This window comes from Oryzias melastigma, linkage group LG4 (assembly GCF_002922805.2).
Source record: "Oryzias melastigma strain HK-1 linkage group LG4, ASM292280v2, whole genome shotgun sequence".
Classification (NCBI taxonomy): domain Eukaryota; kingdom Metazoa; phylum Chordata; class Actinopteri; order Beloniformes; family Adrianichthyidae; genus Oryzias; species Oryzias melastigma.
This window is the reverse complement of record NC_050515.1, coordinates 17,650,611-17,669,002: the sequence shown is the minus strand read 5'-3', so window position 1 is coordinate 17,669,002 and position 18,392 is coordinate 17,650,611. Positions and strand designations below refer to the sequence as shown.

Genomic DNA, 18,392 nt, shown 5'->3' with positions numbered 1-18,392 from the left:
GTTTTTTTCTGGAAAAGGCAATTTATTGGTAAAATTTCAAAGTACTCACAAGTTTTTAAAAAATAAAACAAAAATCAGAGGTAATGACAAAAACTTTGCTTTAGAAATGACAGAAATGATAACGAAAATAATAAATGTCTGATATATCCAAAAGTATTTTTCAAAATATGGCTTTGTTGTGGTTTGGGCCCTAATTGATGTTTTTCTTCATTTAGTTCTTTGGTTTTTTGTGCTGGCTGGCTGTGGCTCTCCTGGGTTCCTCCCCCTTTTCCTCTGGTTCTCTTGTGGAGCTGCCACAGCTGCCAGCACTTTAGATAATTGGCTCAGCATTTAGAGAGATGTCTCAGCATCGGCTCATTTGTGTGATTTCTGGTCTGCTTCTTGACAGTGGTGTCACTAAGAACTGTCAGTAATATTTGTAACTTCTTTTTTTTGAGTTTGTTATAAAGAACTGTGGTTTTCTTTCTTACTATGACAGGTTCTAGATTCATAATTATCCAAATATGGAAAAACCCAAGTTGTAAAAATTACAAATATATAAAAAGTTGCATAATTAATTTGGAAATGGGAAAACAAGCAGAAAATCTTACCCAAATGATTTTTTTTCTTAAATAAAGATTAAAAAAAAGAGTGTAAAAATAATTAAATCCTTCAATTTTTAAGATAAAGATAAAAAGTTTAATAATGTTCACCCAGACATCATTAAACGACTGCCTTCCTAAAAAGATTCTAGAAATCAGTTCTTTTAATTTGTCACTCACTTTTTACACCAGAAAATATTCTGCTCCCTTTCTGCAGCAGTCTCACCTGCTTGCACCATTCTTTGATATGTTCAGGATCGTGCAGATTCCTCACCAGAATTTTCTTTGGCGCATGCCCCGAAAAAAGTTTAAACACTAAACCGAATGAGTGTTTCTTGGCTATTGCTACTCAACACAACAAACACCACAGAGTGCCGGTATCTGCAGGACCGTGCATGAGCGGGGGAAGTTTGTTGCACTACATTTTGGTGTTGAGTCTATTTAGACGTTCAGTGGCTGAATAATCCTGCAGATAAGAAATTGTTGTAGGAGAGGGAGGTTAAAAAGTGGATACAAGAAAATCCACTTTAATTTCAGAGTGAGAGTCCATGTGCACAGTCCAGGTAAGCTTTCAAGTCCAGCTTGGATGGGAAAAAAAAAACGAGAAGTTGAATGCTTTAAAAAAGTGCTGTTTGCAGAGCAAAAAGGATATCAGGGCGAACTGAAGAGAGAATCAGCAGGCAAAATTACCTTTTAAAAAGTAAAATATGCACATAATAACAAGACAGCCACCTGGCACAAGTTACTTCTGGTGTTGAAACTTCTTACAAATATCACACACAAGCACAGATTTCTTCAAGTTTACTTTTATACTTCAAGGTGCAAAGGTATTTTCATTTTGCATCTCACCTTTCACGTGATCTCCAGTAAAACATCCTCTCATCTTTCTGTCTGCCTGCCCAACAAGCTGAAGGGCAGAACTTCTCCAAATAAAGTTGAATCTGTAACATTGCACTGTACATATGGTGTATTCTCTTGTAGAAAGACCTGCACTCAGAGAGATTTAAACTCTGGGTTCATAAAAGAGAAGATGTTGTAACAAATGCATTATATTTTAATATTTATGTATTCAGTAGAAGCTACTTTGTGTATCATTTTGGTATTCGTTTTGTTTTTTTCATATTTTCATTACATTTTTGCTCTAAAATTGGTTGGCCTAGAGACACAAATTTCATTTCATCCTGTGGTGAAATGACAACAAAGAATCCTTAAATCCTTGATAGTGTTATAAATTTGAACAAGAAAAGTGTTTATTTTTTTCAACACAGTCTCTTCACAGCTTTGAGGTGCCACTCCAACCATGTTTTTACAAATTGTAAAAGCTTTCCCTAGTGATCTTTTAATTATGGTAATGCCATTTTTAGGCAAAATCATAAAGCTTTTATTGTTTTCTAGGAAATAGTTTCTGTAGAGCGGTTCATTATTAGAAATTTACCTTTAAGTTGTGGGCGGGACTACTGTAGGGTAAGCCTGGACTGATATCCCATGATCCCTCTGTTTTTACTCTCTCCCACTAGCTTACAGCCCCTAACAACCCTAAGATAACAGTTATCCATCTGTGCCAGCTCAGACGAGGAAAACAATGAATCTATTTGTCTGCAAGTGGATCCATCAGCATGGAGAGGAGCAGAAAGCTTGTGGCCGATTGTAACAACTACACGCTTTTTCAAACGACTTTTGTTTTGTCTGCTCCTGATTTACCACCATTTCAACATAGCAATACTCAGAAATGTAGTTTTAATCTTAATTTTCTTTATATATGTCCTCCATCATGAGAAAATGTTACAAGAACATGTTTAGACACCGAAAACACCATCTTCATAGGAGTTTAATGTGTTAAAACATGCTCACAGAAATGGAGCACAACCGGTGGCCTTCTACAACAAAATTTATCTAGTAAAATCCAAACATAGTACCTTTTTAACTACACAAACAAAGGCACTAATGTAACCCCCGAAACTCACTCACCTGACACTAACTTCACCTGATGTAGCACTACAATAATTCTCACAAAGGAAGGCCTTCAACTTCCATGGCTCTCCATAACTCCACAGAATAATTTCGCAAATGGTCCAAGCTGTTGCCTTGAAGCTTTTATTCCAAAACATTAACCAAGAATGTGTTCCCCATCTCCCTAAATTACTCTTGTTACAGCTGCATTTCTTCAATGCCTTCAGTACATGAAGCACAATGGTAAACCTCATCTGAAAATGCACCTTTCTTCTCCAGAAACAATAAGCCATAACCTCCTGAAAATAGGTTCGTAATAACTCTCACAGAGGATGGCATCAATTCTGGAGACTAAAATGTATTGGGTTGTGTAAGATTCAGGGTATGCACGATGTGTATACTTTAGAGGAAAATAGAACAGATCTCATGCTCAGAATTAAAATAAAATTATATGAAATGCATGGTAAATGTACAAACAGTTATAAGCTGTTAAAACAGCTTCTCATGCATGATATATAATCAGAGCAATTACAGAGTGACCCCACTGTGATGCATTAAGTCATATTTAGAAAAGAGTCTAAACCTCCATGATAAACAGTTACAGGAGCAACATAAATCTGCAATTAAATGTTTTCAACTTGACATAAATCATATTGACTTGAGGACATAAGGTCTTTATAGTTGGATTGCCAGTTTTAGGTTTTGGATCAGTAAAACTTTCATGCACAGAAGCCAAATGTGTAAAAAGTTGAGAGAAGTTGCTTGTTGTGTTTTGATAAGACTGTCTGAAAGCGAGAGGAGCTCATGAATATTGCATGGGATTCTATGACTCCATTAAGTGTGATGTATGCAACTTTGAGTCAAGAAGCATGAAATAATGCAGCTTAATGCGGCTTAAAGGAGTATTTATCATGTTCACACCAGCAAGCGTGACTAAAAGCTGGAGCTGTTAAAAGATAGACAACCACACTGAGGGACATTTTTTATTTTTTTACCACTTATAAAAACCAGCAGAGGGAGTTTGGTTTCTGTGCACTTTAGAAGGTTTGACTGAAACATTGAGACAAAGTGTTCTTCAGCCCTCACAGACATTTTTAGACTGTATTTGATGTTTCAAAATCACTTGTTTTCTGTGTCCAGATCTTATCAACATAAAGTATGTTTTACTTGTTACACTGTTATGTTGGTCTCACAGTGGCTCAGTCAGTTTCCATCAGAACAAAACAAAACAAAAACAGCTCAACTGCACAAACTAAGTAATTAAAACTAATTTCACGCATCTGCAGTTTGTGATCCGCCTGACTCTGAGGCATTAATCATAATTAGTTTAGATGTTCAGATGCCCTTCAGACTTATCAATCAGCTAGTTCCTTTTGGCCCTGATGCCACGCAGAAGTGTTCTATAAATGCTGCGGGACAGGTCATAGGGTACAGAAAATGCCCATGTAGCATTAAGGAATGTCTCTGAGCTCACAGCCATTTATAAAAACAATAACTTTATCCTTGGGGGACTTGTTGAAATATTGCAATTTAAATGAGCATCATCCTCTAATTATGCATGCAGGACACCACAGCTGATGCTGCCCCTGTCACAAATGACCCCTCCAGCCCCATCAGTTATTTTTTTCGCAAGTTGTATCAGTTGATCTGTAGCTTCTTGAGTTGGATTTAAAAATATATATATATATGGACAGAATATAGTTTAATTCAATTTGTGCAAGCGTAATTCTTGTTTTTTTAATTCATACAATAGATTTTGTGTGTATTTGCAATTGTGTATTCAAATGTGCAAAAAATGTAATTAACAATTTACACAAAGTTACAGCAGCTTAACACTAATTGCATATCTTTAAAAAGTATGCACAAATCACCTGATACACACACGAAACTGAATTTAGGCACAAATCTGATGTGGGAATCTTTTCAAGTCTCCAAGATTTGTGTGTAAGTGAAGCGTTTAAATGCTGCTAGACTGCTGGGTCATCAGAGTTTTCTTATCAGCAACTTTGAATAATCCATCCATCCATCCATTTTCTTGACCGCTTTTTCCCTTTCGGGGTCGCGGGGCGCCGGAGCCTATCCCGGCTACTGAAGGGCGAAGGCGGGGTACACCCTGGACAGGTCGCCAGTCTGTCGCAGGGCCTCAATCACACACCCAGTCACACACACATTCATACCTAGGGGCAATTTAGAGTCACCAATTAACCTATGAAGCATGTTTTTGGACGGTGGGAGGAAGCCGGAGTCCCCGGTGAAAACCCACGCATGCACGGGGAGAACATGCAAACTCCACACAGAAAGGTCCCAGCCGGGATTCGAACCGGGGCCTTAACCACTGCGCCACCGTGCAGCCCACTTTGAATAATAATATAATAATAATCTTTATTTATATAGCACCTTTCGAGATCACAATCACAAAGTGCTTCACAGTAAAATAGAGTAAAATACTAAATAAAGCACAGAATATGAAAACAGAATTAAGAAAAAGCAATTTTAAAAAGATGTGTTTTTAGCTGCATTTTAAAAGAAAACACTGAGTCTACAGATCTGAGGCTGAGAGGAAGGGAGTTTCAGAGGGATGGAGCCACTGCTGCAAAGGCTGCTGGGAGTGTACGGCTGCACGAGGTCCTTTATGTAGGCCGGTGCTTGGTTATTAAAATCTCTAAGTTAAAACCAGAATTTTGAACTGCACTCTGAAATGGATGGAGAGCCAGTGCAGCTGGATGAACAACGGGGGTGACGTGTGAATACTTGGAGGATTTAGTTAACTATAAATAGTTTTGGACATCCTGAAGCCGTTCTAGAGATTTTTTTACGAGATGGAGTTGTATTAATCAAGATGAGAAAAAATAAAAGCAGAATGAGCATCTCCATGTTAAAACTTAGATTGTAAATAATATCTGGTGAAAAGTTGATATATTCAAATTTCCTTAAACAGATATAAAATAAAGAGAATTAATATAAAAAGAAAAACTCTAAATAAGTATTTTTAAAACTCTGATGACCCAGCATTCTAGCAGCATTTAAACGCATCACTTACACACTAATCTTAGAGACGTGAAAAGAGTCTCACATCACATTACGTGTAAATGCAGTCTTGTGTGTGTATCAGGTGATAGGTGTGTACTTTTCAAAGATTTGTATGTGTAGTTAGTTTTAAGCTGTTGTAATTTAGAGTATATGTGTTTAAATTATATATTGTAAAATTGCAAGTACACAAAGTTACGCACAAAATGTATTGCATGAGTTACAAATCAAGAATTAAGCACACACAAGTCCAAAGTTACACACACATAGGCAGACACAATTATAAATCAGGAATAACGCACACACAAATCAGATGAGACTATTTTCTCTCCACAGGAATGGAACAAATACAGAATATATATCATTTTGTGCAGTTATTACATTTATTGTGTTTCATTTCTTACATTCTTGCAACCTCTTTGTGAACAATTTTTCTTTTTTACAGTTTATCACTTATATTTATCTGCACTTTTCTCGTCCTGCTGCGTATCTCTTGTGTTTATGTTCTGTAACTTATTTTTTTTTAAATATCATCTATAAATAGTGATGTCATTAAAATTGACCAATATGATAATGATGACTTACAGGAATTAAAATAACAAAAGTTTAAAGTTTGTTGCTACCAAATGATTGTTCTTTCAAAACTATTTTGATGACTGGTATTCTGTGCTACACACTACAATTTGATTCGATAGTTTCACCTCTGCACCATAGAACAAACCACAAATGAAGACTTGACTCGTATCTCAACAGGGAACACTGTTGGAAGATTAGATGGCAGCCACCTGCTGTGGACCATGTGTTATATATATATCTTTTTGTTCCCCAGACTGAGTTTCCCGCTGTTATTAAAACTGCAATGGAAGTGGAAACTCAGCTTCTGCAGTCTCCCTTTTGTCACAGAATCAAGAGCTGCAGTTTGTTCAGCATGTGCTCTTCTTGCTTTCCTGTATCGATTTTTGCAAAAGTGACACTTTGTCAAGAAACTTCTCAAGCCATGAAAGCATGAGCCGAATGGTGCTCAACCTGAGGTTAAAGACCAGCAAGCCAAGCTTTAAGTAATGCAATCACTTTGATTTTATTGTTCAAATTATTCAGTGTAGATCCGAGTTTCAATAAAATCAAAGAAAACAAATATTTGTTTAAAAATCACAGTTTTAGAAATGGATTTAAAAACTAACAGACATATAATATTTCTCTTACTTTTACTTTATGGTGACAGAATATTTTGCTTCCCACAGAGGAAAAGCGATGAATGTGTTGCGCATAAAGGAAGTCCAGTAATCCCAGCCATTACTCTTGCAGGCAGTGGGTTTAAAGGCCATGTCTGCAGTCGTGACAGCAGCGTACATCTCAGAGAACGCTACGTCTTTCCGTGTTTATTTATGACTCCATGTGCATGTACATTTTTCCCTCTGTCTGGGAGCATGCCTGCTCATTTGTTTCTTTGTTTGCCATCAGTCAGCCCGGTCTGTCACCATTTCAGGTATCATGTTTATAAATACGGCTTAGTTTTTGACTAAATAAATCTGGTCCTAGCAGCTTTTCTAACATCTCAGTGGATTATCCTCAGAATCCGGCCATATTCTCTCTCCAGTCAGAAAGGGATCCTAAGGACTGTGGTTGGATATTTTTGTCTGCTTTGGTGTTCATAATAATGATGAACTTCTGGGATGTATCTGTTGCTTCAATTTATGATTCCTCTTTTCGGAAGCTTCTGACATTTAGAAAGTGCTCAGTAAACAACCTAAAAAACTGCAGTTGCAACATTTGCAGAAGTGAAGCTTTAGCACAACTTCAATAAGGAAGATCTACGTCACCTTCAGGTACACCAGGTTGCTGATTCTTCACTCCACTCATCAATTAGTCTTCACTGTGAACCAATGGCTAAAGTGCTGACTTTCTTTACAGCCAATCACAATCAAATTCCTGCTTTTAAGTTTGTTTATCCGCATTCTGCCCCTTTCTCCTCTTGGTTCAGTCTGACCTGAACCACCATCAGCATCTAGGCTCTGGGGTTTCCTCACATGGTCTTAAGCAAATGTGTCAAATATTCCTGTTTTTTATTCATAGTAATGTTTAAACGTTTCTTTTTTAAAGTTTTGAAAATCTAGTTTTAGAGAGTTCAATAAATGTTTATCTTGTTCGGCCCTCGACCTCAGGTGTGTTTTGGATTTTGGCCCCGGTGTGCAATAGAGTTTGACACCCCTGGTCTAAGGTCATCCTAAGCATGCAAGATGTCTTCAGCCCAGATCCTAACCGCCACAGACTATTTCATGCTTATATATTACTGTTTCACTGTTAAATCTTTCAATCAGAATTTCAAGATCTCTCCTTATTGACATTTATCTATCTTTTCTATAATTAAATTACACCATAATCCAGATTTTGACTTAAAATGTTTCCACACACAAAATCTGAGATTTAATTTTATTTATTTTTTTGCAATCCATAGATTGCAACAACCATGGAAAGCTCTGAGTTGTTCAATACAATAATAGAAGCCATAACAAAAAACAAAAAATAACTTATGAAATAAATCTGCCAAAGCAGAAAAATTGCTTGAGAATCTAGTGGCTGAAGTGGATTCAGACTCCAGTCCTAGAATGAAACTGAAGCATTTTATGTCTCGCGTAACTCCACAAGTCATCAGTCTCTCACGACTATCTGCGGCTCATCTGAAGTCTTCTCTGCTGCGCTGCACAGTCTTATCTGGAATTGTGTTAATCTATTTAAACTCAATCGTTAAGATGAACACTCTGTTCCACAGGACCACAAGCATGTAATCCCGACTAGAATGATCCCCCATCAGTGCCGGGGTGACCTTCTCTGGAAGAGGTTTGATAATAATCTGTTTTTTAAACAAGCAACAATAGTATTTTTTACTGAATGTTTATGTTCATTTTTTCTGTTTAAACTTAAGTTTAAATGCAAATAAATTACATTTGTGACAAAAATATACTTTTATCCTTTAAAAAATATGTTTTTTTGGAACTCTTGAAGCTCACCTGTGTGTATTACACCTTTGCAAAAAAATAAAATCACCCTGACAGTCTTGACAGCTCACTTTCAGTCCTGCTTTGGTATCACACAAACTCCAGCTCCAGATCCTGACCTGAATACAGCCCCTTCTTCTCTCCAGGCCTAAACTCAAACTGTGAGATGTTTTCCATGCTTTGCCTTTGGCTCTGAATTCAATCAGCCTCCTCTTTACTCACGCCGCATCCACACTCAGCTGTTTTTTCTTTGGGCCCACGGTTCAGCTTGACCTCTGGCCCCAAACTTAGACCACTCTGCAGAAAGTCATCTGGACATCTGACCTCCAGCCAGCTCCTCCTTTTTTTTCTTTGAACCCCCCTACCAGAAAAGCATTCTTCCATTAACCCTTGTCTTCATATGTCAAAGCAAAAGAGATTGGACAAATATTGCTTCTAGTTTGTCCCTGAGGGGACCAGAACTAAAAATAGTTTGGGTAAAAAATGTAATTGCATGAATTCTATGGGAAAATATCAGGAAAAACATTTTTTAAACATTTTAAGAAATAATGCAAGTAGTCACATTGATAGTCCTACCTTATTTGATATTGAAAAGTACCTGAACAAAATTGTTCATAATTTTGGACACAAATGAATTTCATTTTTTATCTGTCTTACGTAATTTGGTAAAAACAAAAGAAGGTAAAACATTTATACAGTTTATATCATACAAATCAACTTTTTTTTGTTTTTAAGTGTATTAAAGGGTTAATTCCTCATGAAAATCAACCCCAAAGCTGTATTTAGATCCATTCACAAATCTCTGAGCATTCCAGTAAAAATCAGTGCACCAGCCCCTCCCAGGTTCTCACAATGTGATGTAGACAAGTGACAGCAGCCTCTACCAGGAACCGTTTGTGCTGCAAAGACTGCCCCCAGGCTGGCGCAAACACACACTTTCTCCTCTGAGCTCGTGGTGATCGGCAAAAACGCTTTCATTTATGCATAATATTTACAGTTTAACTGCAGTGTGCAGTGGTCATTGTTGGTGCATTGATCAATCGTGAGACTTTTGATGTGACAAATTTACCACATCTCAGATTTTAATAAAATTTTAAAACTGCACATTTTTACTAATCTAAATGTATTGTCAAAGAAAAAATACTGTTCATGTCATATCAAATTGCAAATAAATAAACCAGAGATCATTATTTTAAAATGCTCTACTGTCCCCTAAACAGTTAGCTTTTTTTCTTTGTATTTTCTTTTTGGCATTTATCAATATTTATTTTAGCTTTTTTCCATTTAAACTCATTCTGGAAAATATTTTTTAACCTGTTTATACTCAAATGACCGCAATTTCATTGTCTTTTGCAAAAAATACATTTTTTACCTTTGCATGAGTATTGTTTAATTATTTACTGATACAATTGGAAAAAGCATTTTCAGATCACAGAATTGACTTGAAGAAACATTTATGACATTTATGATTTAGATGATTAATGCAATCTTTTCCTTTGACCAGAACAACTTTAGTACATGAGGATTACACAAAGAACTTGCCTATGCAAGCTTTAAAAACTTCATTAGGAAAATCTGGTCTTTGTGGAATGATCTGGACTGAACCAAATCATGACAAATGAAGGGAAATTAACTTATTTTGACATTTCTTGCTTTTCTCGTGTCCATCTGGGAAAACTTCAGCTCTGAAGTGTTTATCAAATAAATGGAATATAAATGAATTTGAACCTTTAAAGTACTTTTTAAGATTAAAAAAATTAAAACCACGCAACTTCTACCCTCACAAAACATTTTGTGTTGGTGTAGCATAAACTTATACTCCGCGGCATTTGAATTAAAACAAAAACTTTTGATGATTTTTGAAGAAAAACTAATTTATGCCTAACACAATAAGATAAAGGATCATTACTGCTTAGATAATTCTCAAGACAATGCAGAGTTATGATCAGAAAAGATGAAATCTTGTCCTTATAAGAGGAAGAATTCTTTCTAAAGAAATCTAATCTGATCCCATCATATGAGCCATGTTTTTTTTCTTGTAAATATTGAATTAAAAACTTTTTAGGCTTACAGTAAGCTGGTAAAGTAAACTACCACAGATGCTGAGGCAATCAGCTCAGACAATATATTGGTCCGTGCCAAGATCTCATTATGCAGTTTTACTGGTAAACATCTCACTTTTTTATGAGAGCCTGCAGCACTCGGCATCTTCAATCATTCACAAAAACATTCTCAGACAAAAGTATGAAGCCAGCTTGATCCACAGTTCAGATATGTCTAGATCAAGTCCAACAGTCACATGTTGAGTTAAACTCAAGCTATGAACCTCTGTCGACAGGATCTATCCTAAAAAAAAAAAAAAAAATACACATCCCATGTGGTTGCACAAACATCTCAATAACTAGGCATTTACGTCAGTTGTGAAGCTGTAATAAACTATTCTGGTATAACACTGATGAAATAACCTAAACAACACATGCTCCTTGACATAGCATACGAAATCAACAAGAATCTGCTGATCTGCCGAGTAGAAAACAGCTTTGTATATCGGCTTTGTACAACCATAGACAGTCTAAAACAACACATAACGTAAAATGTTGCATATCAGCTCAAAGCTGCTTTTCTCTGCTAAAAAATCTGCTTGAACATTTACGGTAATTGAAAGAATGTCAGTGCTGGAGCTAAAGGTCCGGTGTTAAAGAGTTTACAATAAAACAATTACATGAAGATGAAGAAAATGAGAAAAAAACATGTGGAAAAGTGTTTTAGAATGATTTTGTTACAGCTCTTATCAACATATTTCCCACAATTGAAAGTTTTCAGAGTTTGAATTTATCAAACTACATAGAGACAGATCAGTCCTTGAGCAAAAAAAAGAATGACTCAGTGTAAATCATTTTATTTTCATTACAATATGTAAAATACAGAGGAAAAAGAACATGGTGTAGCATTACAAGTTATCTGACAAGCCTGGTAAGAAAGGGCAGATGTAGTCTGAGAGAAATTGCCATTTAGTATTTATACATAGCCTTCAGCAGGTGTTGCAATTGCCTTTGGAGGAAAAAAAAAATCATGAATTTATGACTGTGAAGCTGTGTTGATACTCAAGTTGTTTCCATTCTGTTCTCATATGGCTATGAAATCTTACATTTTACACATTTTACTTCAAGAAATTTATTTTTAATTTTATTTTTTTACAATCAATCCAAATGTCTAAATATTTAGTTATAATTTTCGACTTTTATCTATTTTTTCAAGATATTAAATTGATTTTAAAATCTTGCAAAGGACAATTCACTGTACATTTTTTCATATTTACATCCTGAAAAATAAAACCTGCTTCAATGTCCAATCTGGATCGTAGTCACACACATCTGACAGGTTTTTATTTAAAGTCTACATTATTTACAAAAAAAAAAGAAAGAAAATGAAAGTAATAATAAATATTTGAAGTCAGCAGTTATGTTTTGTTCAGAAATATTTGGATAAATCTGTCAGTCAAGCTTTCAACTAAATAAAAAACTCCTGGTTTTTGCTGGGAATGCTTGGAGAGTCTGTTTGACTGCTGAACGGGAACTCGTGGCAGTCTTCCCCCTGTGCTGCCTTTACCTCTCGGTTCTGGTACGTTTCTCTTCTGCTGCAGAGAAATCTCACCATGATCGCCAAAGCAGACGCAGTTGCGAAAATACCCACTGCAATCACACCTGTAAACACCACAGAAATTGATGCATTTAATGAACAAACTACCTCCCCAAAACACATTTCTATTTTTTCCCTCAAATGCTGTTTTGGTGATTCAGATGCTCAGAATCATGCAGAGCAGCAGCACTTTTTTTTTCCTGGCTCAGGGTCAGTGCAGTGACAGCTCAAAACACCTGCAGCCTCCTGTCGCTGCTTACTACGATCAAAGCCACCACAGTTTGTTATGCATCATCAAATTCTGTACCTGGAAATCTGAATTTTACGAGATGAAAGGAAACATTGGACGCTTTTCTGCTGAGCACAGATTAAGCACATCTGAAGATGAGAAGTCAGAGGAAGATGCTAATTCAGCTCAACCTGCTGTGCAAGCAAGAACATCAACCAAAAAAAAGACAAGAATATCATTATTCTTTGTTATTAAAACAGACTTGACAAAAATGTAATTCTTACAAATTGAATAAAGCTGTAATTGGCTAATAAACAGGAGAGATGGGATGTTTGTCCCATTTATCACTGCTGAAGTCAGCAGAGTCCATGTTAGCTGCAGTTTGGTGACAGAATACTCCAGGGGAATCCCCTCTTGACTTCTCAGCATTTTTTTAAAGCTGGAATATACATTTAAATCTGACTGAAATAAAAGAAAGCACAGTTTATTGTCGTAATCTTTGTCACGTGCTGTGTTGGCTCATAACTGGCCCTGATGTATTCTCATATCAATGAGGCAGACGGGTTTTAATAATATATTGGTTTGATAGTGTTGCAGAAAAGACTAAAATAATGTATTTACTTCATATATTTGTTATAATATAATCATGATTTTTTGCTATGTTAGTTGACAAATTTGGACGAATAAATGACATCAAATTCTAAAGTAGTTATGTTGTTTTTTTTACTTAGTTTGGATCCGTACTGTTTGACCTTGTTTAATTTCATCCTCAATTTCTTCTTTTCTTGTTTTCTTTATAATATTTTCACTGTTTTTGCAATGGTGGTTTTTGTGCCTGTTTGCATTTTAGATTTCTCAAGTTGAGCTTTTATTTTCTTCAGCCCTGATGGGTTCTTGTCCCAAATGTTCACAAGACGGAACACATTTTGCAGAAATGAAAAGCTTAAACATGGATGTTAGAAGTAAACACAATGATCAAAAAACAAGACAAAGCAGATTAACAATACCACAAGTCATAAAAATCCTAATCGCTGCAAGATAAACAGTCACATAGTAGACCACGACAAAAAAGACAGAAACACACAAGTTCAAATGTTGGATTAAAAGTAGAAAATTAAATCAAGACATGTTAAAGATTCACAATAAATCAAGATAAAAGGGTCTTAAAGGGTAACCAAACAGGACAGTTGGAGGCCGACTCCACTCTCAGTCCAGATTTGAAAAATGGAAAAAAAAGGGGGTGGGGCCTAGATCTGTGATTGACAGTGACAGTAAGGTTAGCTTGTGGTAAACTAAAGGATCTTTTTATTATTATCTCGACGTGGAACTTCTGAAATGACTTGGGACTTGCACGATTAAACTGTAATACCTCGTTTCAACCTGTAGGGGGCAGGACACAGACGGGTTTTAGACCATAGTTTCAGGAATTAAAAAAGTTTATTTTAAATTGTCAAACCAACAGACAACACTTTTAAGGTCCCCTTAATAGAGGTCAACAGCCAAAAAACGTTTTAGTGTCTGGTTACCCTTTAAAGATCCACGACCAGAACAACAGGGGCGTGGGCACTTGGATAGACCCGACTCATCTGTCTGAGAGGCCACGCCCACTACAAATAGCTGACAGTGGGGGACCTTGACAGACCTGCGATCTTCTGGGGAAAACTGTAGGTCAGCAGTTAAAAATGTCAACGTTAACTCAGTCATCTTTCTATTTGTCTGGCATAAATAAATAAGCAAACTACATTTAATTATTCTTAATAAGGTGAAAGTATTACCTCCAATCAGAGCTGAATCCGTCCTGATGGCGTTGACCAAACGCTGACCTGGGTCCACTGAGCCAGGAAGGTCTGGAGACAAACGAAGAAAAACAAAGGAAGACTTGAAAAAAAAGATTAAAAAAAGAAGTTTCCCATGATAACCATCAGGAAGCACACAGAGCTTGTTAAGGTCTCAGCTCCACCTTTAAAAACTTCTTGAAAGCTGGCTAAATAATCTCATTTGTCTCTGCCGCCACTTTGCTTCCTAACAAAGTATTGATCCTAAAGGAACTGCTGACAAACAGCCATTGGAATAATGTGAGTTTACAAAGAAGCCTTCAACTGCGGGAAAAGATGGGATGTTTGTTCAATGATCTATAAAACAGGATGGGATGAGGGGCTGAGTAGGCTTTTTGTACCTGATAAAGACTGTGTTGTTTCTGCTGCATGGGAATCAGGCGGAGAGGAGGAGGAGGAGGCACAACTCGATTGTTCCAATGGTTCAGTGATAACAACATGGCCGTCAGGATGGAGCAGAGCAGCTTTGAGGGGACTGATGGAGTTAAATCGAACACTTGATAGACAGCCCGTGAAGCTGAGAGAGGCCAGCTCTGAATCCCCTCCATCAAACTCTAAACACAAGCAGTACGGACAAAGGAAAGCAAATCACTACAGGTTACAACAATTAAATACAAAAGGGAGATATATTTAAAGTTCCAAAAAAAATTGCCTTTTATGAACTTGGGCATTTTAGGAATAGGATTTAGTTGGACTTGACTTAGTTTTAAGAGAAAAGAATGACTTCCCCTTGTGGTGCACAGATATATGCTTTTTCCATCAAAAGTGTACTTACTATAATAATCAAAGAAAAAAATATTAAGTTAATTAATTATTTAAATGACTGAGAATTTTTTTGGTCTGCAATTCTTAAATCAGTTTTTTAGGGTTAAAACAATACAAATATGTATTGTTTGAGGATGTCTTAGAAACAGATGACTCCTTTCTTTTCTAAACTGCCATTTCAGCGCTGCATTTACAGAATGAAAAAAAAAATAAAGACAAAAATAATCAATAGAATGTTGTTTATAAGGTCTAAACAACCCCTCACTCCAATAAAAAGCTAATTTTAACAACAAAACAAATGAGCACAAATGTAGACTAAGCAAAAATGTAGCAAAACTTTAGACTAATAATTGAAACATTAATTCAATCCTAATTGAACTTTAATTATCATAGATTTTAAAATAGCTTTTAGCTCGACAGTTTTAAATAAACAAACTTTACAAATCATAAAATCACAAGAGTAAACATTTAAATCAAATGTTTACTAAGTTATTGTCACAACATTCAACAATACAAACTACAAAATCAATTTAAGTTGCTGGTCAAAAACAATTTCAGTAAACCAGCAATATATTTTATTTATAACTGTTGACATAAGCTGCAATCACTGCATCTGCAGCAGATAATGGTAACTGTACATATGTATCTGCAAGTGGCTGACCGCTAAATTGAAGCGGCATTACTCGTGCAGAACAATTCGATTATGCAGCACAGCGATGCTCGCTATCTTAGTTATTACTGAGCAGATGGGCAACTTTTAACACTGCAGCAGAGCCTGGCTAGAAAAGATGAAATATCAAGCTGCCCACCTGATTAGGCCTAGAGTTTGAAATGGAATGTAAAGTGGGGGGAAAAAAATATCATTTATATCCCATGATCCTCTGAAGCAGAGGAAATATCAAAACGTTAGAAAATGTCTTCTCAGAGCAGTACTGTACACCGGTGTTAAAGGTAAAAAAGGCTTATTTAGCTAAGCCTGTAAAAAAAAGAAAAGAAAATACAGTAACAATAATAAAATATGTTTAAATCAATATGATAAGTGTTACCGAGAACAAACTTATCTTCAATAATTTTCAAAAGAAGAAAACAGTGAATGATTTCTAATTAAAATCATATGAAAAATACTTTTTTAAATATTGACACTCATCTAAGCTTTGACTTTTGTTTTAACATTTATGCAAAAAAATGTAGATTTACTCAGACTTAAACTAAACAGTCTATGGCTTCTATAACACAAATACTGCATTCTTTTTACAACTGTAAACATAAAGCCAAACTGTGAATGCAAACAGCAAAAAAAGAAAACAAAAATAACATTAAATCCAAGAAAATGTTCTTTTTTTCTCCTCATGCAGACAAACCATAACAATGGGACTCCCATCCTTTAAGTTTCATGACCTGAAACACATTTTTCACTTTAGGTCAATGTTTCTTTTCTGTTCCACTGAGCATATCATTCTCTTTTCCTGCTCCATTAATTGCTATGATAGACGACAGAACGTGTGAGGAGTGACAGCGTATGTCAGCTCTGGTGCTGAAAGCTCGGTCTAAATGGGGGTAGCAACTGGACCAGGTGAGAAGATGACCTGTGTCACAAAAAGGGAAAAGTAAAGAAAGACCTCCATAACTGAACATTTCTATACAAAAAAGCGTCTCTCTCATTAAAAATTAGTCTTAATTTGAATTTTTAATATTTTATTATAGAGTTTAAATTATACCAGCTAAATGAGGGAGTGAAACAAAAATTTGGCTTTGAAGAATAAAAGTTTGAAACTTACATTTAAACCATAAATTGCATTCAATAAAATAAATCCACCTTTCAAGTAAAACTTTGCGTTTTTAGTCAATGACTTTTCTCTATTTTTAATGCTATTTCATTTTTACCATGTCCTTTTCTGAAGCCTCGCCCCTAAAACTCCGCCCCTTCAATCGTGGTAATAGTGCCAGGTCTTTGACATTTAAAGTAAAAGAATTGAGAGAAAACACGTTTAATTACGCTGGAAGAAGGTGAACCTCGCTGTCTCAATTAAACCTAAACCAGAGTTCAAGCACATTTGTTCTACTAGATTGCAAATGTTATTTCTATATAGTTATTTGCATATGTCTTCAAGTCTCACTTATTTTCTTAAATGGCTTCATTAGCTGTCTTTGTGCAAAGAAAATGAAAAACTTTGTTTTTGCTGCTGTAATAAATCAGATTTGAGCTCACAAACTTATTTTACTCAGGATTTTTTTTAACAAAACTATACTTCACCATTATGAAACACCGCCTTACAACTTTATGATGCATCAAATGCAACACCAGAGTGATTTAATAAGATTTAAAAGTTTATTATTGATATGTTGGTGTTTTTTATTAAGATTCATGGTTTTCTGTTTAGTTTTCTGCGGTACGATGAATATAAAAGTAGTAGCCCTCAGGTCAGTGTTGTATGATTTAAGACTAAACCTTTCAGTGCGGTTACTGAAGGGTCTCTGTGAGTGCTGCTTTCAGATAAAAGAGCTTCACTCACCCTGCACCCTGCCCAGAGTGAGTGATTTGATGCTGTTGAATTCCATGTCAGATGTCAAGTTGAAGTCCTCTCCGGCGTTTTGGTCAACCTGAAAGATCAATTATCTCAAACACAGCCTGAGAACAGATACAACAGAGGCAAGGACAGAGCCCTTGCTGTTGAGTGCTGGAGACAAGGACACCTTCAACAAGCCATTTCAAAAAACAAGAAGCTGAATGCTCCAACTTTTAGTGTCAAAATTAAGTAACAATAAATGGTAAGATAAATAGTCAAGAAAAAAATTGGTGATTCTGGAAGTGTTTTAATTAAAAAAATATGAGATTTGAAATGTTCATACGTACACTTCATGTGTGAGAAACAGAATATTAAAAAAAGAACCCAAGAAATCACAATAAGTTTTGATTTTTAAAGTTTATTAGTATAATGGGCCAGAAAATAAATATTTAGATAAAAAGTAAGCAAGAGTTATATTCCTATTAGAGCTTTTACTTCTAAAAAAAACTTAAATTATCCTCCACTCATTATTTATATTTATTGGACTTGTTTAAACTGGTTATCCTTAAACAAGACACCTGTCCACACGACTGCAACCTCTCCACCAAGACCAAAGAGCTGTCAAAGGACACCAGAGACAAGAACATTCACCTGAACTAGACTGAGATGAACCAATCAACAATAAGCAAGCAGCTCGGTGAGAAGAGATCAATTATTGGAGCAATTATATGAAAATGATAGAAATACAAGATCACTGACGATCTCCCTCCACCTGGTGCTTCATGTAAGATCTCACCTTGTGGGGTAGAAATGTTCTTGGGAATGAAACAACATAGATTTCTGGGAAAAACTTCTTTGCATAA

At 35.8% G+C, this 18,392-nt stretch overlaps 1 protein-coding gene across 1 annotated transcript in view; it reads right to left on the bottom strand.

The window, feature by feature from the left end:
• Positions 1-11,217: 11,217 nt before the first annotated feature.
• Positions 11,218-18,392, bottom strand: part of LOC112150792 (contactin-associated protein-like 4) — a gene marked incomplete in the record, with an annotated part of 92,739 nt that continues 85,564 nt past the window's right edge. The window contains 4 exon segments of the mRNA XM_024279274.2: positions 11,218-12,258; positions 14,198-14,269; positions 14,599-14,811; positions 17,536-17,623. Of these exon segments, the coding sequence (XP_024135042.1) occupies positions 12,065-12,258; positions 14,198-14,269; positions 14,599-14,811; positions 17,536-17,623 (567 nt within the window).